Genomic DNA, 25,267 nt, shown 5'->3' on the forward strand with positions numbered 1-25,267 from the left:
GCTAATCGTTCTTCGTCCAGGACGCGTACTCAAGCTCTGAGCCACCTGGGCCTGCCTTCCCAGCCAGTGTGCCATTGTTTACCAGTGAGCGACGGTCCCCTTACATGCTCCTACGAAATATTTCATAATATTCCACTGATTTTAGTGCTTGCAAGTGCTAAATTAGCTACCATGGTTCCAAAGAAAGCTTCTGGTGCCAGCCCTTTGGTAAAGAATGTGAGAAACATAATTTATCAACATATAATTTAACTTAACTCTGTGAAGAAGTGTCTTGTGTGCTCCCCGTGGACTGAACCAAGATGCCCTCAATCGAGCAACTTTACCAGCAGCTTAAGGAAGAATTGAGGGTAGCGAAGATGGAGATATGGCGATTGACTGAGGAAAACAAGAGGATTCATAGTATTCCTCCTGTTTTGAGTCCTCAGGTCAAGAAGGGAACGTGGACAGTGGCTGGACAGCATGAGACAAAGTTGACGATCAAGAAGACGAATGGAAAGGCAAAGACGACGAAGAAGAAAGACTGCTGTGGAAACTGTTGTGGAAACATCCAATGCATTCTCGGTGCTACCCGACGAATGTGAGTCAACTACTGGGAACGCCACTACAAACGACACCAAGGAAGGTAAGAATATTGTTGTTGTTGGGGATAGCCAGGTTAGATATATGGATAGGGCTTTCTGCTTGAAGGACAGGAGTAGGAGACAGAGAGTTTGCTTTCCTGGGGCTGGGATGGAGGGCATTGTTAGCCGGCTTGACAACATCATGAACGGTAATGGGATCAATCCCATTATCTGCCTCAGTGCTGGAGGCAATGATGTAGGCAAGCGCAGAAGTGAGGACTTAGTTAAAAGGTTCAAGACAGCAACAGACATAATTAGGAAGAAGGGGGGACACCCTGTTATATGTGGCATTTTGCCAAGGGGTGTTGGAAGTGAATGGTTGTCCAGAGCAATTGATATTAATTGCTGGCTGGATAAACACTCTAAGGATAATGCAGTACCATTCATTGACAACTGGGACAACTTCTATGGCCGAAATGACATGTATGCCAGGGATGAGGTTCACTTATCCAGGGCAGGTGTAGGTTTTCTTGCTAGCTCAGTTGAGGGGGTTGTTAGGACTTTAAACTAGGATTAGTTAGAGGTATGGGTTTAGAAATGATAAAAAATGAGTATGGATATATTGACTTATGCTCTGATATTAAGAATCTTAATAGTAACTGTTATGGAGTAATCCTAGGTAATGATAATTTCAGAAACTGTAAAAACAAAGATGAATAGGAAAAATGTGCAGGAGAAAAAACATATAATGGTATTTTATGCTAACAGTCGAAGTGCAAGAAATAAGATTAATGAACTACGTTTGATAGCATGTGCTGGGAACATCGATGTCATTGCATTAACTGAAACGTGGTATGATTTAAAGAGTCGGGATATGATTGCTGAGTGTAATATTCAAGGGTTTAAGTTGTTCCATGTGTATAGATGTTGTGGGAAGGGGGGAGGAGTTTCATTATATGTTCAAGAAAATATTAACTGTTGCATAAAAACAGGTATAAAAATAGATGGAACAGCAACAGAATCTGTTTGGGTAGAGTTTGTAGAAAGTCAAGAAAAACTAATTCTAGGTGTAATATACCGACCTCCAGGCTTGGATCACGATAGAGGGAGACTCCTTTGGGACGAAATTGTTAGGGTTTCTAGACACAATAACATAGTGATTGTAGGGGATTTTAACTTTAGTCAAATAGACTGGAATTCTTTGACCGGTAATCTGGAGTCCAGTGACTTTATGGAAACAGTTCAAGACTGTTTTCTGAAGCAGTGTGCAACAGAGCCTACCAGGGGTAATAATTTGCTTGACCTAGTCTTGTCAAATAAGGAAACACTCGTAAATAATCTGGAAATCACTGAAGAGCTTGGCGCAAGTGATCACAAATCCATCACTTTTAGCATTAACTGGGAATACAGGAATAATGATAATACAGTAAAAATCCCTAATTTTCGTTCTGCCGATTATAATGGACTTAGGGAACACCTGTCAAATCTTGACTGGGGTTATCTAGCTAATGATTCTATTGATGATGATCATATTTATGATTACGAAGGGATCTGCGTTTATGATTCTTTTCTTAATAATGTATACCGTGCTCAGAGTATATACATTCCCCAGAGAGAAATTAGATCTGATAATAACGATCCCAAATGGGTTAACAGGAGGCTAAAGCATTTATTAGGGGAGAAAAGGGGAATATATAGGCGCATCAGAAGGGGAGAGGTTAACCTTACTGACCAATATGTTCAGCTTAAAAGAGAAGTAAAAAAGGGGGATTAGAAAGGCTAAATGTGACTATGAAATTAGAGTTGCTAATGAATTAAAGACCAATCCAAAGGGGTTCTTTCAAGTGCACAGGACGAAGGTTAAGGAAAAAGGAGGACCTCTGAAAATTGGGAATAGACAGCTGACGGATAATGAACTGGAAATGTGTTCCATATATGACTATTTTTTGTCAGTTTTTACACAGGAAGACATAAATGAGATTCCAGAAATTAACAATTATTCAGTTCCTGACGAATTCAAATTGACTAATATTACTGTCACGAGGGACATGGTTATCAAACAGACAGACAAACTGAAGTAAAATAAGTCCCCAGGGCCCGACGAGTTATTTTCCAGGGTACTTAAGGAATGCAAGATGGAACTTAGTCAGCCATTAACGAGTGTGTTCGATGCATCCATCCTTACTGGTGTTGTGCCAGAGTTGTGGAAGATGGCCAATGTGGTTCCTATATTCAAATCAGGGGATAAGTCCATTCCTTCAAATTACCGTCCAATAAGCCTGACATCTATAGTTGGCAAATTACTAGAATCAATTATAGCTGACATTATTAGACGTCACCTTGAAGAGCATAACTTGATAAATGAATCTCAGCATGGGTTTACGAGAGGTCGTTCCTGCCTGACAAACTTACTGACGTTCTTCAATAGAACATTTGAGGCAGTAGACAGTGATAAAGAATATGATATTGTTTATTTGGATTTTAGTAAAGCCTTCGATAGAGTACCTCACAAGAGACTCTTAAGAAAAGTGGCAGCTCATGGTATAGGAGGTAAAGTTCTAGCATGGATAGAGGCATGGCTTACCAAAAGAAAGCAGAGAGTTTCCATTAATGGGTTCAAATCAGAATGGGGCTTAGTTACTAGTGGCGTTCCACGAGGATCAGTTTTAGGCCTTCTCTTGTTCATAATTTACATTAATGACCTTGATGAAGGGATTACGAGTGACATGAGCAAGTTTGCTGATGATACAAAGATAGGCCGTATGATTCATTCTGAGGAGGATAGCAATGAACTGCAGGAGGATTTAGACAAATTAATGTCTTGGTCTGAAAAATGGCAGATGAAGTTCAATGTGGATAAGTGTAAGGTACTGGTCCTTGGTAATGAAAATAACCCTCGAAGCTATAAACTAGGTGAAGTAGAGCTTCATCATACAGAGTGTGAAAAGAACTTGGGAGTCATGGTAAGCAGAAACCTAAAGCCAAGGCAGCAGTGCCTAAGTGTGCACAACAAGGCAAACAGATTACTTGGATTTATCCCAAGAAGTATAAGTAACAGAAGCCCAAAAGTTATTTTACAGCTCTATAACATCACTGGTGAGACCTCATTTAGATTATGCTACTCAGTTTTGGTCTCCTTACTACAGGATGGATATAGACTCATTGGAGAACATACAGAGAAGAATGACTAAAATGATTTACTGTGTAAGGAATCTCCCGTATGAAGATAGACTTAAAGCCTTAAATCTTCACTCTCTGGAGAGACGTAGAATGAGAGGAGATATCATTGAGGTGTATAAGTGGATGACGGGCATAAACAAAGGAGATATTAATAAAGTACTGAGGGTGTCGAACCAGGTAAGAACCAGAAATAATGGATTTAAGTTGGATAAATTTAGATTTAGAAAGGACACAGGTAAGTACTGGTTTTCTAACAGAGTTGTGGATGCATGGAACAATCTTCCCAGTGGGGTGATAGAGGCTAGGACCTTGGGTAGCTTTAAGAGGAGATTGGACAAATATATGAGTAGGAGGGGCTGGGGTTTGATTAGTGTCGTTGGGTACGGGAGTTAATTCTTGGGTCGTTTTGATAAGGACCTGCCTTCTATGGGCCAGTAGGCCTTCTGCATTGTTCCTCCATTCTTATGTTCTTATGTTCTTAACCACTATCACAACTGCTTCCACTCTACCACCACCACCTTTGTATTTTTACATAAGAACGTAAGAAAGGAGGATCACTGCAGGGGCCTGGGGATGTGACTAACGAACAGAGAACTTGTTATTTTAGTGCCAGGAATGTCTTTCTTGTTTATTCTAGACCCTATTCGGAAATTGGCATCTTTTGAAATTTGTATGAAATTGGCAAAATTGCTAAATTCTGACCACTTTATTGGATAGTTGAAATCGGTAAATGGGTGGTTTCTTGTACTGATTCGATAGAAAAAATGGAGTTCTACCGAAATAGTTATGATTTTTGTCGGCTAGTATACTGGAATTGGCTAAAAGTGGGCAAAATCGCCGATGCGTAAACATCGTTCGGACGGCTAACTTCGTGAGAGCATAATTCTGTAACTTTTCCATCAAATTTCATACTTTTGGTGTCATTATGATCGGGAAAAGATTCTCTATCTTTTCATAAGAAAAAAAAATATTTTTTTTTTTTTGAAATTTGACCGACCCTGAGAACAAGTCTCTGAGAGGACTTGCCGACCCCCAAAGGGTTAAATGTCACAGTATATTACACATGGGTGGCCTGGCCTGGCTAGGTACCATACCATCCACACCTGACTTCTTACAATAAATACTACTCACCTCTCACCCTACATTAAGACTACAAATATTTTAAGTTAAGTAATAAGTGTACTCTGTGTGTATTTCACTTTTTGTTTTTAATGCCTAGTTCTATTGCTAACTTAATACGTATATGTTAGTGTAAACATGCTATCTGGCATTTATATGCATTTATAAGTGGAAAAAATGGTGTTCTGCTTTCCAGCGATGTCCGCTTTCTGGCGGTAGCCTGGAACTTAACCTGCAGTATAAGAGGAGCTTTATTGTACATACAGCATATACTTTTTTTGTTTTTTTCAACGAATTAGCCATCTCCCACTGAGATAAGGTGACCCAAAAAAGAAAAATACATCCACTATCAGTCATTCCATCACTGTCTTGCCAGAAAGGCATTGATACTCCAGTTCAAAACTGCAAATATCCCCACTCCTCCTTCAAAGTGCAAGCACTGTACTTCCCAAAATACAAAAGAATACAAAATACAAAAGAAAGAAGAATCATAATTAATATAGATAGCTTAATAATGTTAACGCATTCACTTCTCAACCGAGACCAATTAATTTATATATAATACGGTGGAACCTCGGTTTTCTTCATTAATTCATTCCAAAAAGTCTGACGAAACCAAATTTGACGAAAACTGAAGCAATATTTCCCATAAGTAATAATGTAAATCCAATTAATCCTTTCCAGACACCCAAAAGTATTAACAAAAAATACATTTTATAGAGAATAACTATAGTTTTACATACAGAAAACAATGAGAAATAAATATAAAGGACAAATGAAATAGATAAATGAACATTTAAAATCACTTTTATCTTTACTGAAGACTCTTATTGGCGTATGGCAGACGCAAGGAGGGGAGAGGGAGGAGGAGAGGTTATTGGTTGGAAGGAGAATCCCCCTCCATAAGGACTTCAGGTATCAAGTCCCAATCCTGGGATATTTCCCTTCTTTGTCTTTTACTGGCACTGGACCCCTGTTGCACAAAAACTCTGTCCAGAGAGGTATGTTTCTGGTGTCTCTTTAAGATTTGCCTAAAATGGGACAAGGCACTGTCACTGAACATGTTGCAGACACAGTTTGCAACAGCTTTGTTAGGGTGATATTTCTCCACAAAACTTTGCAACTCATTCCACTTTGCACACATGTCCTTAATCACTGAAGAAGGCACATTCCCCCATCTCTCTTCCTCCTTGTTGAAGAGAGCTTCCGGTACATCCTGGCGAGATCGACCGCACGTATGCCACTTTTGTAATTTGCTAAGAGTTCTTTCTTGAATTCTATCGTGTTTCTCACCTTCTTTATCAAAGGGCTGGCACTCGAAACTTTCTTTGGCCCCTATGGTGGCTTATTTAGCAGTCACACTCAAAAAACAAGCCCCAAAAAAATGGATTATTACAAAATATTTTGGATGAACGTGCAGGGTAATGCTCACTCAACGAAACAAAGCCAGACTGACTCAGAATGCATTGGATGCTTTGTGTAGGCACGGGAAGGCGGACACGTTTGGTACAGCAGACCAACAAAAACCGAGGTGATGAACGAAAAATGGGACAAAATTTTGACGAAAAAAGTCTTCGAAAACTAAATTCAACAAAAAGCAGGGCAAACAAAAACCGAGGTTCCACTGTAAATGCAATGGGAGCAGTAAGGGGAGGGGGGGATTAGGGAACTTAAGTCCCATAATTTATATACAGCAAGTGCAATAGAAGCACTAAAGGGGGGCCTATATCCCATAATTTCCTTCAGTACCTCTGTCATGAAAAATCATCAGTTATTCAACCTGTAGCAGCTAATTCTGCAACAAAGTGAATTATAATATGTTGGTGCCTGCGAGTGACAAACTTATATGAGGAACAATGGTAGTGATAGCAGAACAAGTAATATCTATCAAACCATACCATGGGCAGGGCGTGAACCTGTGGTTGTCATAAAAACTCCAGACCGACATGTTAGCCACTGGCCAACACGTCAGTCTGCTTTCTCTGTCAGTGTGCTGTCTCTGAAAGTACAGTGTGCTGTCTCTGTAAGTACAGTGTGCTAAGAAAGTAGGGTGCTTGCTCTGTAAGTACAGTATGCGGTCTAAGAAAGTAGGTGCTTGCTGTGTAAGCACAATGTGCTTGCTCTGTAAACAGTCTCCCCCCAATAAAGCTTGCCCTAAGCCATCTCTAACACATGTATAGTCACACTCAGCTAAGTTAATGTTAATAACAACATTATATCACTCACTTAAAGAAGATTTCTTCATGACTAGCTTGGGTAACTCTGCAGCACAACGCTTAAGGTTACGTCTATTGAGCATCACTGCTTCTTTCACTTCCGGCTTTTTTCTTTCTTCTTCCTCAATTCTTTTGCTTTCCTGCAATAAATATTAGAAATTTAAATGATACAAAATATAGTAACCTCAACAATGTGTCATTTTCAAGTTCAGTTTAATCACTATTTATATATATTAGACACTCTTTTAACCCTTTGAGGGTTTTGGTCGTACTAGTATGTCTTACGCGTAGGGGTTTTTGACGTACTAGTACGCATAAATTCTAGCGGCCTCAAATCTCACAGGAAAAGGCTGATAAGCCTAGATGTGAGAGAATGGGTCTGTGTGGTGGGTGTGCGCAGTAGGAAAAAAATCTGGGACCCAGTGGTGCATTGTGGGAATGCCATCATAGTACACAATTTCCACCGTGCCCTGTGGTAAGAAGTTCCTCACTCCTCGGCGAATTGGGACACTTTTGTTCCCCAGTGACAGTTCTAATACAGATGGAAGTGACAGTGAAGATGAGTATCAAGGTTCTGGTGAGGTTTTGACCGAAACTAATGACCATAATATGGGTAATAGTGAGGAAAACCCAGACAACCCACAGCCTTCCACCTCTGGTGCTGGGCCATCTTGTTCACGTTCAGTTGTACCAGAATCAAAGAGGAAACTCCTATTTTCCAAAATCCCAGACTCAGATGTGAGCATTGGTGATGATAGTGATTATGAACTACAAGCTCTTCAAACTTGTTCCAAGAATGAAGGAGGAGGAGGAGGCAGAGAAGGAGGAGGCAAGAGGAGGAGGAGGCAGAGGAGGAGGAGGCAGAGGAGGAGGAGGAGGAGGCAGAGGAGGAGGAGGAGGCAGAGGAGGAGGAGGTGGAGGTAGTGGAGGAGGTGGAAGTGGTGGTGGAGGAGGTGGAGGCAAAGGAGGAGGTGAAGGAGGAGGAGGAGAAGGAGGTGGTGGAGGAAGAGGAGGAGGAAGAGGAGGACGAGGACGAGGAGGAGGACGAAGAGGAGGAGGAAGAGGAGGAGGAGGAAGAGGAGGAGGAAGAGGAGGAGGAGGAGGAGGAGGAAGAGGAGGAGGAAGAGGAGGAGGAGGAGGAGGAGGAAGAGGAGGAGGAGGAGGAGGAAGAAGAGGAGGAGGAGGAAGAAGAGGAGGAGGAGGAAGAAGAGGAGGAGGAGGAAGAAGAGGAGGAGGAGGAGGAAGAAGAGGAGGAGGAGGAAGAAGAGGAGGAGGAGGAAGAAGAGGAGGAGGAGGAGGAAGAAGAGGAGGAGGAGGAAGAAGAGGAGGAGGAGGAAGAAGAGGAGGAGGAGGAGGAGGAGGAGGAAGAGGAGGAGGAAGAAGAAGAGGAGGAGGAGGAAGAAGAAGAATACGTAATGATAACAATAATACATAATAATAATAATACATAATAATAATAATACATAATAATAATACATAATAATAATAATAGGTAATAATAATAATAATATGTAATAATAAATGTTCACCCATGACAGTAACAAGATAAGGGGAGATAACATCTGATAAGTGCTGACGTTTGATGAGGGTAAATGAGGGTAGAGCTGATGCCAAAAGATGAGATAAACATCGCCCTCCCTTTGTTTTTGCTGGTATACTAACATTTCTGTCTGTCTATTTGCCTGTCTGTCAAGCTCCCTGTCTATCCGTCTAGCTCTCTGTCTCAGAGAGCCACAAGACTGCGTCATCACTTTTACTCACATCTTCAAGCAGAGTATAGCACTTTGTCTGGGTTTCTTGGGTTATCCTAGGTAATTTATAATATGTATACTTGTATTTATGTGTACCTGTGAGACAGAGATAAAAAGACAGATAGAATGAGGGAGAAAGATAATTAGATAGAATGGAGGAAGGGAAGCAGCATCCGACCCCATTGTTTTGACAGGCGGGAGGGGGGAGTGAGTAATGAGACAATATGTCATTTTGACAGCTGCCGACTCCTGGTAATTTACACTATGGAGGAGAAGGAGAAGGAGGAAGAGTAGGGGGAAGAGGAAGAAGAGGAGGAGGAGGAAGAGGAGGAAGAGGAAGAGTAGGAGGAAGAGGAATAAGAGGAAGAGGAGGAAGAGGAATAGTAGGAGGAAGATTAGGGGGAAGAGGAGGAAGAGGAAGAAGAGGAGGAGGAGGAGGAGGAGGAAGAGTAGGAGGAAGAGGAAGAAGAGGAGGAGGAGGAAGAGGAGGAGGAGGAAGAGGAAGAGTAGGAGGAAGAGGAAGAGGAAGAGTATGAGGAAGAGTAGGGGGAAGAGGAGGAAGAGGAAGAAGAGGAGGAGGAGGGTGGAACACTAGTACACTGGTACTGGTACACTAACATTTCTGTCTGTCTATTTGTCTGTCTGTCAAGCTCCCTGTCTATCTGTCTATCCGTCTAGCTCTCTGTCTCAGAGAGCCACAAGACTGTGTCATCACTTTTACTCACATCTTCAAGCAGAGTATAGCACTTTGTCTGGATTTCTTGGGTTATCCTAGGTAATTTATACTATGTATACCTGTATTTATGTGTACCTGTGAGACAGAGATAGACAGACAGATAGAAAGAGAGAGACAGATTGAAAGATAGAATGAGGGAGAAAGATAAAACACCATTGTGTATGACACCATGTTTCAGAGTTCCACAAGCTGCAGAACTAATAGGAATATGTTCAGTGACTGTATATTGGTATATATATTATAGAACAATAATAATAAACAATGTTTTGTATTGTTTGTTTTTGTAAACAAGTTTTGTAAACAATATATTGATAATTATGTTTGTGTGCTTATTGTGTTGTATACAACGAGTGTATATATGTACATTGCACCTTACTTTGGTCTCATAGGCCACATAAGTTATGTGAAAAAATAAAATAGTAAAAAAAAAAAAAAAAACTTCAAATACAAGTAAACTAAAGTTTACCGGGTGAGCGGCAGTCGCCGCTGTTGCCATACGCGGCTCATTTTCTGCAAACTTCATGCATCCATATCTCCGTAAGTATTGATGGTAAATTTTTTTTGTTTATCCTATAATGTTTAGAAAAAAAAAAACTATTTTTTTATAAGAAAAAATAATTTTCTTTTTTTTAAATTTGGCCGACCCTGAGAACGAGTTTCGGAGAGGGCCTGTCGACCCTCAAAGGGTTAATATATCATTTCCAGTGACACTAATAATACAATATTTAAAAATGACACCAAAAATAAAAATGATGGGTGTGAGGCAATTTAAAAAGAAAAAATTATCTGAAATGGTACACTCTTTACTTGAAGAAGATAATGATACCAAAACTGTGAAACTTGATGGGAAACTTGCAGAATTACACTGGCACAAAGCTGACAATCTGGGAGAAATTATGCAGCAGTAATTTTGTCAACTTGGAGGTCCATGTAACCCTTTGAGGGTTTTCGTCGTACTAGTACGTCTTACGCGTAGGGGTTTTTGACGTACTAGTACTCATAAATTCTAGCGGCCTCAAATCTAGTGGGAGAAAGCTGGTAGGCCTTCATATGAAAGAATGGGTCTATGTGGTCAGTGTGCACAGTCTAAAAAAAAATCCTGCAGCACACAGTGCATAATGAGAAAAAAAAAACTTTTACCATTTTTTTTAATAAATCAGCGACTTTGCAGTGTATTTTCGTATGGTATTTATTGTTGTATTCTAGTTTTCTTGGTCACATTTTATAAAATGGAAGACATATTACAGAAATTGAGATGATTTTGACTGGTTTTACAAAGAAAAGTGCCTTGAAATTGAGCTCAAAGTAGCAGAAATGTTCGATTTTTACCAAACTTCAAAAGTAAACAAATCGTGCCAAGCGTGCAATACACGTCAACTGGTGAGTCTAATATTCTTTCACAAATGCACCAATAATATTTATACCATTTCTTACACTAATGCAATAGTCTGCATAACAGTAAATCTTATATTTTTTGTGAGAATAAAAATTCAAAGTGGAAAGCAAAAGAATATAAGAGAGGCCTTGAGACGTGACTAATGACCAGAGGAAATGTCATTTTAGTGCTAGGAATGTCTTTCTTGTTTATTCTGGACCCTATTCGGAAATTGGCATCTTTTGAAATTTGTGTGAAATTGGCAAAATTGGCAAAATACTTGCACAAGGGATGAACATGGGGAATATATAATAGCCAAATTCAAATCCAAATACCTACAAAAACCTCTCACATTGATAAACATTTACAGAGTTCCACAGTCAAACATTAGCCAATTTAGTCAAAACCTAGGAAGTATGATAACTGATGCACGCATGAACAAAGATCACTTACTACTCTCAGGTGACTTCAATATAAATCTCCTGCAAGACCAGGACCCACACGTTACTGAATTCACAAACACAATGAGTAACTGTATGTTGCTACCAACAGTAACAAAACCTACAAGAGTTACAGAGACTAGTGTTTCCCTACTTGACCACATCTGGACCAACACCATATCCCCTTTAAAATCAGGCATAATTACAGATAATACCACAGACCACTACCCTACTTTTCTCATAACAACTCTTGGTAAATTACCCCAAGACACTACTAAAGTCACCTTCAGACTTCACAATGAGGCAGCCATTAATAACTTCACAACAGCAGTAGCAAACATTGACTGGCACACTGAGCTAGAAATCTATACAGATATTGACGAATGTATTAATAATTTTCTAAAAAAGACCCAATACCTCTATAACAAGCACTGCCCTAAAAAAACTAAACAGATGACAGCTAAGAGACTGAACAGTCCCTGGTTAACACCCAGCATTCTCAAATCCATAAATACAAAACACCAATATGAAAAACAGTACAGAATGGGTCACATAACCAGAGACCAAACAAAACGTTACTCGTCAATCCTAACCAGCCTGATAAGAAGGGCAAAAAAATTGTATTATGAGAACAGATTATCCAACTTACGAGGTGATATAAAAAAGACCTGGAAAACCCTATCAGAAATTCTAGGAACAAAAAAGATATCACGAAATAGCGAAATAAAATTAGCAAAATCAGATGAACCCCAACTCCCACCAACAGAAACAGCAAACAGACACAATGACTTCTTCTCCACTATAGGACAAAACCTTGCCAATAAAATCCCAAGATCAGATACCCCACCAAATGACTACCTCACTGGCAACTACCCGAACACACTGTTCCTAGCTCCGACTAACCCATACGAAGTCTCCCTTATTATCAACACGCTAAAAAACAAGGCAGGAGATTTAAATACCTTACCACCCTTTATATACAAAAAAGTGTCACAAGTGCTATCACCAATCATTGCAACACTCTTTAACAAATCCATTGAATCCTCCACCTTCCCCACAGTACTCAAAATAGCAAGGGTCACCCCGATCCACAAAGGAGGAGACCAAACAGAGTTGAATAACTATAGGCCAATATCCAACTTACACCCTCTCTCAAAAATCTTCGAAAAATTAATTCATAAACGAATCTACTCCTACCTTATCTCCCAAAACATACTCAACCCCTGCCAATTTGGATTCAGGCCAAATAAAAATACTAATGATGCTATTATACACATGCTAGAACATATATACACTGCAATAGAGAAAAAAGAAGTCCCACTGGGGATCTTCATTGACTTACGTAAAGCTTTTGATACAGTTAACCATGACTTGCTCCACGTAAAATTTTCACACTATGGTATAAGAGGGCACTCCCTCAACTACCTCAAGTCATACCTCAGCAACAGAAGCCAATATGTGTATGCAAATGGGGCAAACTCTTCTGCACAACCAATTACAGTTGGTGTCCCACAGGGAAGTGTCCTTGGCCCTCTTCTCTTTCTCCTATACATAAATGACCTACCAAATGCTTCGCAATTACTCAAACCCACACTATTTGCAGATGACACTACATACGTCTTCTCCCACCCGAGCCCAGTCACGCTAGCCAATACTGTAAATACAGAATTACAGAAAATATCTACCTGGATGAGGACTAACAAACTTACACTAAACATTGACAAAACCTACTTCATTCAGTTTGGTAACAGAGCTACAGATGTCCCTCTTAACATAATGATAAACGGATCACCTATCACAAAACTAACAGAGGGAAAATTCTTAGGAATCCACCTTGATAATAGACTCAAATTTCATACACATATACAACAAATTTCTAAGAAAATTTCCAAGACTGTAGGCATACTATCGAAGATACGGTACTATGCTCCACAGTCAGCCCTCTTGGCCCTATATCACTCTCTTATTTACCCCTATCTCACCTATGGAATTTGTGCATGGGGCTCAACAACAAGTAACCATCTCAGACCACTAATTACCCAACAAAAGGCTGCAGTTAGAATGATAACAAATTCTCACTATAGGCAGCACACTCCACCAATATTCAATACACTAAACCTATTCACCATACAAAACATTCATACTTATTACTGCACCTATTACATACATAGAACACTTAACTCTGATATTAACCCTCCCCTTAAACATCTCCTTGCCAACCTCAAAAGAACACATGACCATAACACAAGGCACAGATCACTCTTTGATGTTCCTCGTGTCCATCTCACACTATGCAAAAACTCAATGCACATAAAAGGCCCTAAAATCTGGAACTCATTACCTGTAAATATAAAAGAAACACTACCTGTTTATAAATTCAAGTCTCTTCTCAAAGATCACTTACTCACCCAAAACCAAATAAATACTGAATAACTGAACCTTATAAATTGTATATCTTAAATGTTTCTCACAATTATATCACATAAATGTTAAACCTAAAACTCAATCTAACTTTATTATTTTTTAAATACACTACCTAACAGAATACTCCATTCTACTGAATGTACAACAATGCATACAACCATATGACCTGTCTTTGTAATACTCACTTGTGCTTTATAGTAATCTGTTTACATTAAAGTTTTATCACCGATGTCATCATTGCTTAGTTCATCTTAAGTTAATTTTAAGCCAGCCCGTAATGCTATGCATAGTATAAGTGGCTTTGGCATACTGCTCTTTTCTGTATTTTTTGTACCTCTGTATGTGTGCACAAATTTTTAAATAAATAAATAAATAAATAAATAAATTCTGACCACTGTACTGGATAGTTGAATTTCATAAATGAGTGGTTTCTTGCACCCATTCGATAGAAAAAATGGAGTTCTAGCGAAATATTCATGTTTTTTGTCGACTAGTACAGTGAAATTGGCCGAAAATGGGGCTCAAAGTGGGCAAAATCGCCGATGCGTAAACATCGCCGAGACCGCTAACTTTGCGAGAGCATAATTCCGTAAGTTCTCTATCAAATTTCAAACTTTTGGTGTCTTTATGATCGGGAAAAGATTCTCTATCTTTTCATAAGAGAAAATAATTTTTTTTTTTTTAAATTTGGCCGACCCTGAGAACGAGTTTCGGAGAGGGCCTGTCGACCCTCAAAGGGTTAAACCAACTCCAATGCTCAATCTGAACCAATTCCAAGCTATTTTTCTAGCATATACAGTGGAACTTCTACTTGCGAGTTTAATCCATTCCATGGCCATGCTTGCAACTGGATTTGCTCGTTTGCAGAGTCAATTTTCCTCATTTAAATTACAGTGGACCCCCGAGTTTCGTGATTAATCCGTTCCAGAGAGTCTGCCGAATGTCGAAATTGCCAAATGCGAAACCATTTTCCCCATAAGAAATAATGGAAATAAAATTAATCCGTTCCACCCGCCCAAAAATATTAAATTAAAATATTTTCTTTTCAAATTAAAGATAGATTTACATACTGAAAACACTGAGAAATCAAGTACATACATATACAAAATAATAATAACATTACACTTACTTTACTGAAAACTTTTGGGTGGATGGAAGATGGGAGGAGGGGATAGAAGGAAGGTGTACACTATTGTTTGGAAGGAGAATCTCCTTCCATTAGGACTTCAAGTACCAAGTCCTTATCTGGGGTTACTTCCTTTCTTTGTTTTTTAAAGACACTGAGAACAACTTGAGAGTCACTGGACATCTGTCACACAAAATATCTGCCCAGAGAGCTCTGTTTCTGGCGTTTCTTCAAGATTTGTCTGAAGTGGAACACAACACTCATTTCATCAGGCTGTTCTGATTGCCAGTTGGTCAAGAAGTTAGTTTATTTGAGGACTTTGTCAGTCACTTGTTTAAGTCTAGTCTAGTCTTGAGACATAGCTAACTACTTAGAGCACTTACACACATACACAAACTTACTTGTACATATTTGTAACATCTTATTAAATGTTAATGTACCAGACGGTACTTAAGAATCATAAATGTGATATGTGCTTTCAGCACAACACTATTGTATACGAGAGAAGTGATTATTATTTTGTTTGAATTGATTAATTTAATTTAATTTGATGATGTACCTCTAGACGATACTTAATAAATTTATTAAATTTTAATTTCTCTAGTTAGTAGCCTACCAAATGTAATCCTGAAGCACTATTGAATCATACTGAATTCTAATGGATAATTGGACAAGGATACTGACTACTTGTTATGTAAACCCAGTAACAGGCTGGATGCTAGAAGGGCAGTCCTTTCTAGTATTCACTGGAGATCTCTAAGCTTTAGAATCACGTTTTTTGTAACAAATGGGGGCCTGTCCGGGAGGCTCTTGATCCAAGGTGTTGGAGAAATTGTCCAATTTGACATACTAGTAACTCTATGATCAAACAATTTGAGTACTTTCCTAATCTTAAGACTTTGAGTTTAGTCTTGTACAACATACCCGGCCGATGTATGTACTTGACTGAGTCTCTTGATCCAAGGAGATGGAAATACTGTTTATGAGCTCTAACTCTAAGACAACCAACACTAAAATTCCTATTAGGATTATAGTTTCCCATAATCACTCTCTCGTAGTACAATTATTTTCGTGATGTATGCCAAAGTGAAACAGTTAATTGATACTCTGACTTTGTCTGAGTTAAGTACATTAAAACTCCAGCCATGTTGGCGAGTAGCCAAATATCTCAGTGTGACGTATGACAGGAATTACACCGCAGAAACTGTCAGAGCGTTAATTAAAGAAATATTGTTTCCTGCTCATACAGAGATGTCTGATTATGATTCAGATTCAGAAAGCCTAGTGTCACAATTAGGAAGTATGACTCTATTTGATGAAGTAGAAGAAAGAGCAACTAAGGCAGAAGTGTCTGAGCCTAGTGTAGCTCAGTTCTCGCTCACTCCTTCCCTCACTGACACATTAGTACAGAGTATAGCTGGTAGTATGACTAAGCCTCACGCTAGTACTGTGTATGCTACACCTGTATCTACTTATCATAGACCAGATCTAGACTCTCTAGGGACGGTTGAACGAGGTGTCCGACCTAAGGACCGTCCAGACCACGTTAGATTCCTTACTCCTCCATTACCCACTGGTCCTATCTCTCAGGAACAGTTTGAGAGGTTTGAACGCCTCATTATGTTGCAGACTGCACAAATAGAGGCACAGAGGAAATTGAACGAAGAAGATTTCCAGAGAGAAAATGTTCGTCTTGGAAGACAACAGACTGATAGATCACAGGACACATTTAATGTGCAGAAATCTGCATCCATGGTTCCTAAGTTTTTTGAGAGTGACTTAGACACCTATTTTGATGTGTTTGAGAACCAGGCACGTGCTATGAACTGGCCACGTAAGCACTGGGCTACCTTGTTGCACACAGCTTTGACAGGAAGAGCTCAAACTTGTAATGCTGCTTTACCATTTGCTAAGTACATTAGTTATGACGCTGTCAAACAAACTACATTCTAGAGACGTATAACTTGTTACCTGTAAGTTATCAAAGCTCATTTCATACGTTACAACGACGACAAGATCAAACTTGTGTAGAGTTTGCTCGTGAGAAAAAAGTTGCATTTGAGAGATGGTGTAGGTCTGCCAAGTGTAACAACTACGACAGCCTTGTTCAGTTGTTACTACACGAAGAGTTTAACAACTGTATGTCTGCGGACATACAAGAATATCTGATCGATCATACTACCTAGGATATTCTGGAAACTGCAGCATTAGCAGACAATTACGAGATTTCTCACAAACTTGTACGTACTAAAACACAGAGAAACAAGGTAACTAAAAATTGTCCAAGAAGTTGGCAACCTAAATCAACTGATCAGTGCCGGCCTGATGTACCTGCTACTGTAACTTCTCGTACCTTTACCAGGAAAACTCACAATCCTGATTCTGTCACTGTGGCTAGACAGAAATCCGATATCGAGAAGAAGAAAGTAAAATGTTCCTATTGTAACAGAAAAGGACATGCTAGAGAGTATTGCTCTAAGTTAGAAAGAGATACGAGAAGCAGTCGTGCGGCTGGCGTCCCACACAAGTCGAATCCTCTTCCGAGCAACAAAGGCACCAAAATCCTAGTAATACCTCTGATCCTACTGTTTTAGATAATATTACTCAGGATAGATGACTAGCGTCAGAAAGTGTATCTGACGAAAAGATTCATTCAGCGATGAGTCCTTACTTTTCGAGAGGTAAAGTAGGATTTGACGAATCACATCTAACTGAGATAATTACTTTCAGAGACACTGGCAGTTATCTCACGTTATTAAGAGAAGATGTACTGCCCATAACTGATGATACCTATTGCAAGATAGATGTATTGTTAGAAGCCTATGGAGGGGCTGTTATAAATGTACCTTTGCACAAAGTTTATGTTGAAACAAGCTATTATACTGGTTATATTTCAGTGGGTATATCCAGTGGTGTATTTCCCATCAGGTCAGTGGACTTGTTGATAGGGAACGATATCCTTCATGCTGGTATATGTAAAGAACCACTTGTGATTGATAATAACACTGATGATAATTATGCCATTGAAGCTTGTAGAGAGAAACCTATTTTATTTCCTCTCAGCGCAATTACTAGAGCTATGTCAAAGATACAACAACCATCCTTGTCTCCTGTTGAGTTTGTGGATGACAATGATTTGGGCTTGAATATGTTGTTCAGTGATGCTCTGCGCCCAGGGTCATTAACACTGACTCCCCCCGGTCATCAACCTAGTCAGGACACAACTGACGTTAAATTTCTAACTCATGATGATTTAATCAAGGATCAGTTTGTTGATCAGTCACTGGAAAGACAGAGATATAGCGGTTACTGAGAGTGAAGCAAAGGATCTCGATAATTGTTACTATTATAGTAATGGTGTACTGATGGAGAAAAATACATGTAAGTTGTCAGCTGATAGTGCTTCCACCACAGTCAAGCATCTCGTAGTGTTACCAGTTACATTTCGAGAACAAGCCATTGATTTTGCTCACAACAGTCCCATTGGAGGACATTTGAGTGCCAAGAAGACACTTGGTAAACTGGCAAAACATTTTACTTGGCCTAAAATGAAGGAAACAGTAGTTGATCATGTGCGAAGTTGCCACGTGTGTCAAATGACAGGCAAGCCAGCACACACACTTCCACCTACACCTCTCACTATGTTCATTAGTAGCAAAGTTCAGTTCATCTGGACTAGAGATTGTTCAGACTTGTTCAAAAGGTTGAAGCGCTTGCTATCCTCTGCTCCTGTGTTGAAAAGTCCTAATTTCAATCTTCCCTTCTTTTTACATATACATGCGAGTGGCTATGCAGTGGGTGCTGTGCTACTCCAACAGTCAACATCCACTGACATTCTCCATCCTATATGTTACTATTCATCTAAACTTAAACGACACCAGAAAAATTATGCCACTATTGACAAAGAGGCTCTAGCTCTTGTGGTGTCCTTGGAACATTTTGATGTGTATTTGGGCACTTCCCCATTTAAAATTAACGTTTTTTCAGACCACAATCCACTCACCTACATAAATACTATGAAGAGTAAGAATGCTAGGATCATGAGGTGGGCCCTCAGAATCCAACCTTATTCTATTAGTATAAAACACATAAGTGGTCACTGTAATGTAATTGCTGACGCTCTGTCACATCCTTAATAATTATCAGTTACATTAAATTAATGTAATTTTATGCCCAAATACCTTTTGTTACTTGCTATGTCAAATTCAGTAGAGTAACTGAATCCCTCCAGCCCATATTAACTGTACAGTGGACCCCCGCATAGCGACTTTAATCCGTGCAAGAGGGCTCATTGTTATGCGAAATGATCGGTATGCAAATGAATTTTCCCCATAAGAAATAATGGAAATTAAATTAATCCGTGCAAGACACCCAAAAGTATGAAAAAAAAAAATTTTTACCACATGAAATATACATTTTCCTACACACAAAGAGAAGGATACATGCACAATAGTAGAGTAGTACATGCACAATATATATTGTGCATGTACTACTCTACTAAATGAAGAATAAATGACACTTACCTTTATTGAAGATGCAGCAATGACTGATGAGACACTGTGTCCTGGGAGTGCCTTTTCCTCCTGAGTACTGTAGGTCCTGTTTGCCATTTTCTTCCAGAACAGGCCTTATCACACTGTGTATGCCACTACGATTCTTAAATCTCTCAAACCAACCTTTGCTGGCTTTAAATTCACCAATATGAGCACTAGTTCCAGGCATTTTTCCCTGTTCACCTGGGTGTTAGTCGACTGGTGTGGGTTGCATCCTGGGAGACAAGATTAAGGACCCCAATGAAAATAAGTTAGACAGTCTTCAATGACACTGACTTTTTTGGGTTATCCTGGGTGGCAAATCCTCTGGGGTTAATTGTTTCTTGGTATTCTCAATAAGCCACACCAACAACAGTGCTACAGCAGCAGCAGCAGCAGCTGACAGTGCTACAGCAGCAGCAGACGATGCTACAGCAGCAGCAGACGATGCTACAGCAGCAGCAGACGATGCTACAGCAGCAGCAGACGGTACTACAGCAGCAGCAGCAGCTGACAGTGCTACAGCAGCAGCAGACGATGCTACAGCAGCAGCAGCAGCTGACGGTGGTACAACAGCAGCAGCAGCTGACAGTGCTACAGCAGCAGCAGACGATGCTACAGCAGCAGCAGACGGTACTACAGCAGCAGCAGCAGCTGACGGTGGTACAACAGCAGCAGCAGCTGACAGTGCTACAGCAGCAGCAGACGATGCTACAGCAGCAGCAGACAATGCTACAGCAGCAGCAGCTGACGGTGGTACAGCAGCAGCAGCAGCTGATGGTGCTACAGCAGCAGCAGCTGACAGTGCAGCAGCAGCAGCAGCTGACAGTGCAGCAGCAGCAGCAGCTGACGGTGGTACAGCAGCAGCTGTACCACCAATAGTAGCGATGGTTGATTGGGGTTTATTATACAACCTGGCCAGCTCGGAGACACGCACGCCACTTTCATACTTATCAATGATCTTTTTCTTCATCTCTATAGTAATTCTCACCCTTAATGCTGTAGGGTTGGCACTAGAAGCTTTCTTGGGGCCCATGGTCACTTATTTTGCAGATAAAATCACCAAAAACACTGTAATAATACGAAATGTTCCGATTGTATGCTTGGATGTTACCGCGGAGGCTGGCTGGTAAACAATGCCACCGGCGGCACATGTGAGGCTGGCTAAGGGCGCACATTGGACGCGTCTCGGACGAAGAGCGGTGAGCGGGTTTTTGAGCGGTATGCAAGGCAAAATTTTTGCGATAAAAGCGAGCGGTATGCGGATTGAATGTTATGCGATGCGTACGGTATGCGGGGGTCCACTGTATATACTCATGTCTAATTATTATATTTATATATTCACAGTAGTGATGTGTATGAGGAGGAGACATAAGCTGAGTGATGAGTGGGTAGTGTCGTGTGGGCGATGTACTGCGTGATGTAACACTGTCCTGCCGCAGACCCCCCCCCTTCACTACACACCTTAAGCTGTTTCATACTCAGATGTCCATACTGCATAGCATTCCACAACCACTACTTAACCCCTTGACTGTCGCAACCCCCAATCCTGAGGTGTCTCCTGGTGTCGCAAAATTAAAAAAAAAAATAATTTTTTCTTATGAAATGATAGGGAATCTTTTCCCGATTGTAATGACATAAAAACAACGAAATTTGATGGAAAACTAACGGAATTATGCTCTCGCGAAGTTAGCGACCTCGGCGCTGTTTACAAATCGGCGATTTCGCCCACTTTGAGCCCAATTTTCGGCTAATTCCGTTGTTCCAGTTGCCCAAACTCATAGCTATTTCTTTAGAACTCCATTTTTTCTATCGATTGAGTACAAGAAACTGCCCATTTACCGATTTCAACTACCTAATAATGTGGTCAGAAATTAGCAATTTGGCCAATTTCACGAAAACTAAAAAATATGACAATTTCAAAATAAGGTCCAGAATGAACAATGCAGACATTCCTGGCTCTAAAATAACATTTTCTTTGTTCATCAGTCATGTCTCCAGGCCCCTCTGATATTACTCTTGCTTTCTATTTTGAATTTTCATTCAAACAAAAAATAGAAGACTTACTATTATGCAGACTACTGCAATACTGTAATAATTGTATAAATAACATCAACTCGTTCATGACTGCATATTAGAATGGCTAGTTGGACATTTATTGGACAATGGCATCATTTGTTTACTTTTGAACATTGGCAAAAATCAAACATTTCCCCTACTTTGAGCTCCATTTCTAGATTCTTTTTATAGGAAAATCAATCAAAATCACCTCTATTTCTATAATATGTTTTCCATTCTATCAAATGAGACCAAGAAAATGAGAAAGCAACCATAAATACTATACGAAAATAGACCACAAAGTCGGCATTTTAATTAAAAAAAACGGTCGGAGTTTTTTTTTCTCATTATGCACTGCGTGCTCCAGGATTTTTTTTATATGGTGCACACTGACCGCACAGACCCATTCTCTCACATGTGGGCCTACCAGCTTTCTCCTGCTTGATTTGAAGCCGCTAGAATTTACGAGTACGTATATATACGTCAAACACGGTACCTCATAAGACGTATATATACGGCCGCGACAGTCAAAGGGTTAAGAGTGGAAAGCATTCTCCTCTATTATGATCGAGCCTCATCATGTCAGGCTTGTCTGCGCTATCCTGTCTCTGCACCGATGTACATAACCACGAGTATGCGGAGATACGATACTGTGTACTGCCCTAGTACTAGGGGCATATCTTATTGTATAGACACTGTGAAATTGTAGAGGTGCTTGGCACAAGAGAAACTCTGATTAATGTTTATATTATATTGTTAGTAATGTAACCTGAGTAATCAGTAATGTGAAAGACATTAATGCAACTCCTAGTGCTACCGTTTGTCGTGTTGGGGGGGTGTTGCAACCCCTGAATGGGTTGCAATTATTAATATATATACAGTGGACCCCCGCATACCGTTGCCATCACATAACGTTAAATCCACATACCGATACATTTTATCGCTAAGATTTTGCCTCGCATACCGCTAAAAAACCCCCTCAACGCTATTCGTCCGAGACGCGTCTAATGTGCAGCCTGAGCCAGCCTCACATGTTCCGCCGGAGGAATTGTTTACCAGCCAGCCTCCGCGGTAACATCCAAGCATACAATCGGAACATTTCGTATTATTACAGTGTTTTTGGTGATTTTATCTGCAAAATAAGTGACCATGGGCCCCAAGAAAGCTTCTAGTGCCAACCCTACAGGAATAAGGGTGAGAATTACTATAGAGATGAAGAAAGAGATCATTGCTAAGTATGAAAGTGGAGTGCGTGTCTCCGAGCTGGCCAGGTTGTATAGTAAACCCCAATCAACCATCGCTACTATTGTGTCCAAGAAAATGGCAATCAAGGAAGCTGTTCTTCCCAAAGGTTCAACTGTGTTTTCGAAACAGAGATCGCAAGTGATGGAAGATATTGAGAGACTCTTATTGGTGTGGATAAATGAAAAACAGAGAGCAGGAGATAGCATCTCTCAAGTGATCATAAGTGAATAGGCTAGGAAGTTGCATGAGGATTTAATTAAAAAAATGCCTGCAACTAGTGATGATGTGAGTGAATTTAAGGCCAGCAAAGGTTGGTTTGAGAGATTTAAGAAGCATAGTGGCATACATAGTGTGATAAGGCATGGTGAGGCTGCCAGTTCGGACCACAAAGCAGCTGAAAAATATGTGCAGGAATTCAAGGAGTACATAGAAACTGAAGGACTGAAACCTGAACAAGTGTTTAATTGTGATGAAACAGGCCTGTTTTGGAAGAAATTGCCAAGCAGGACCTACATTACTCAGGAGGAAAAGGCACTCCCAGGACATAAGCCTATGAAAGACAGGCTTACTCTCTTGATGTGTGCTAATGCTAGTGGTGATTGCAAAGTGAAGCCTTTATTGGTGTATCACTCAGAAACTCCCAGAGCGTTCAGGCAAAAGAATGCCCTCAAGGCTAATTTGTGTGTGCTGTGGAGGGCAAACAGTAAGGCATGGGTCACTAGGGACTTTTTCTATGACTGGTTACACCATGCATTTGCCCCCAATGTGAAAAATTACCTAATTGAAAAGAAATTAGACCTTAAGTGCCTCCTGGTATTACACAATGCCCCTGGTCATCCTACAGACTTGGCAGAGTGACTTTCTGGAGACATGAGCTTCATTAAGGTCACGTTTTTTGCCTCCTAATACCACTCCTCTCCTGCAGCCCATGGACCAGCAGGTCATTTCCAACTTCAAGAAACTGTACACAAAAGCTATGTTTCAAAAGTGCTTTGAAGTGACCACAGACACTCGATTGACTCTAAGAGTTTTGGAAGGATCACTTTAATATCCTCAATTGTGTAAACCTTATAGGTAAGGCTTGGGAGGGAGTGACTAAGAGGTCCTTGAACTCTGCTTGGAAGAAACTGTGGCCAGAATGTGTAGACAAAAGAGATTTTGAAGGGTTTGAGGCTAACCCTGGGAATCGTATGCCAGTTGAGGAAACCATTGTGGCATTGGGGAAGTCCTTGGGGTTGGAGGTTAGTGGGGAGGATGTGGAAGAGTTCGTGGAGGAGGACAATGACGAACTAACCACTGATGAGCTGCTAGATCATCTTCAACAGCAAGAGGCCAGACCTGAGGAAACTGCTTAGGAGGAGGGGATAGAGAAATTGAGGACGTTGCCTACTTCACAGATTAAAGAAATGTGTACAATGTGGACAAAGGTGAAAACCTTTATGGATGATAATCACCCTCACACAGCTATTGCAAGCTGTGCTGGTGACTATTACAATGACAATGTTGTGAACCACTTTAGAAAAGTCATAAAGGAATGAGAGGTACAGCCCTCTATGGACAGATATGTTGTGCGACAGAAGTCCAGTGACTCTCAAGCTGGTCCTAGTGACTAAAATTTTATTAAACACCATATTTACTACCAGTCAATTTTAATTTTGTACATTAAACATTATTTTATACTTCTCATAACATTTTGTAGCCAAATTTTCAAGTTTTTATATTCAACCCCAACCTTTATATTATCCCTTGTACCTGTGTACCTGTCTACCCTCTTACTATCATATTATAATCAAGACATTACCATTATTATTCTTTTGGTACTTTAATTGTGAATTTTATTTTGTCAATTTAAATCTAGGTATAATCTTGATCTTGTCAACAACCTATACCAGACTCTAGTGCAATTGCAAGTACCATTTCAAATTGTATTTTTATATTATAAGTTTATATTATAATTCCTACCATCTGCCCATTTAACTTTGCTTACCATTACTTAATTTTAGTCCCTTATATGTTTTCTCCTTTATTTTAGCTTTATATAACTATCCTAGTTTATATATTCACAATTGTTAAAATAATCAAGGTGCTATTCTTAGGTGCTAAAGTAGAATAAGTTCACAATTTTGCCATTATATTCCAAAGCTCATTTTTTTGATTACCACTTTATTGGTCACCACAACCTATATTAGTCCCTTTTATATTATAATTTTATACTATAATTCTAACTTTAAAAAATTACCTTTATAGTACTACCTACTATCATATTCCCAAGCTCCACTATTTGATCATCACTTTATTTGTATTAGTCCCTTAGCTCATTATTTTACATTTGTTAAATAATCCAGGTGCTATTTTTTAGCTTAAGACTATTTACTTTGTTTTATACTTAATTCAAACTATAGATTCACTACAAATCTTATGATTACAAGCATTGATCCTGATACCAACCTCTTATTTAATGACTTAAATGAATCAAACAGTAACTGTAATTACTACACTGCAGAA

At 39.8% G+C, this 25,267-nt stretch overlaps 1 protein-coding gene across 4 annotated transcripts in view; it reads right to left on the reverse strand.

Moving 5' to 3' along the window:
- tefu (Serine/threonine-protein kinase tefu) overlaps positions 1–25,267 on the reverse strand; it is an 844,515-nt gene that overhangs the window by 781,013 nt on the left and 38,235 nt on the right. For all 4 annotated transcript variants that reach the window (XM_070083426.1, XM_070083425.1, XM_070083427.1 and 1 more), the window contains exon 4: positions 7,086–7,215. In XM_070083426.1, coding sequence (XP_069939527.1) covers positions 7,086–7,215 — 130 coding nt within the window. The remainder of the gene's footprint in view (positions 1–7,085; positions 7,216–25,267) is intronic.

The sequence above is a fragment of the Cherax quadricarinatus genome, chromosome 9 (genome assembly GCF_038502225.1).
Source record: "Cherax quadricarinatus isolate ZL_2023a chromosome 9, ASM3850222v1, whole genome shotgun sequence".
NCBI classification, from domain to species: Eukaryota; Metazoa; Arthropoda; class Malacostraca; order Decapoda; family Parastacidae; genus Cherax; species Cherax quadricarinatus.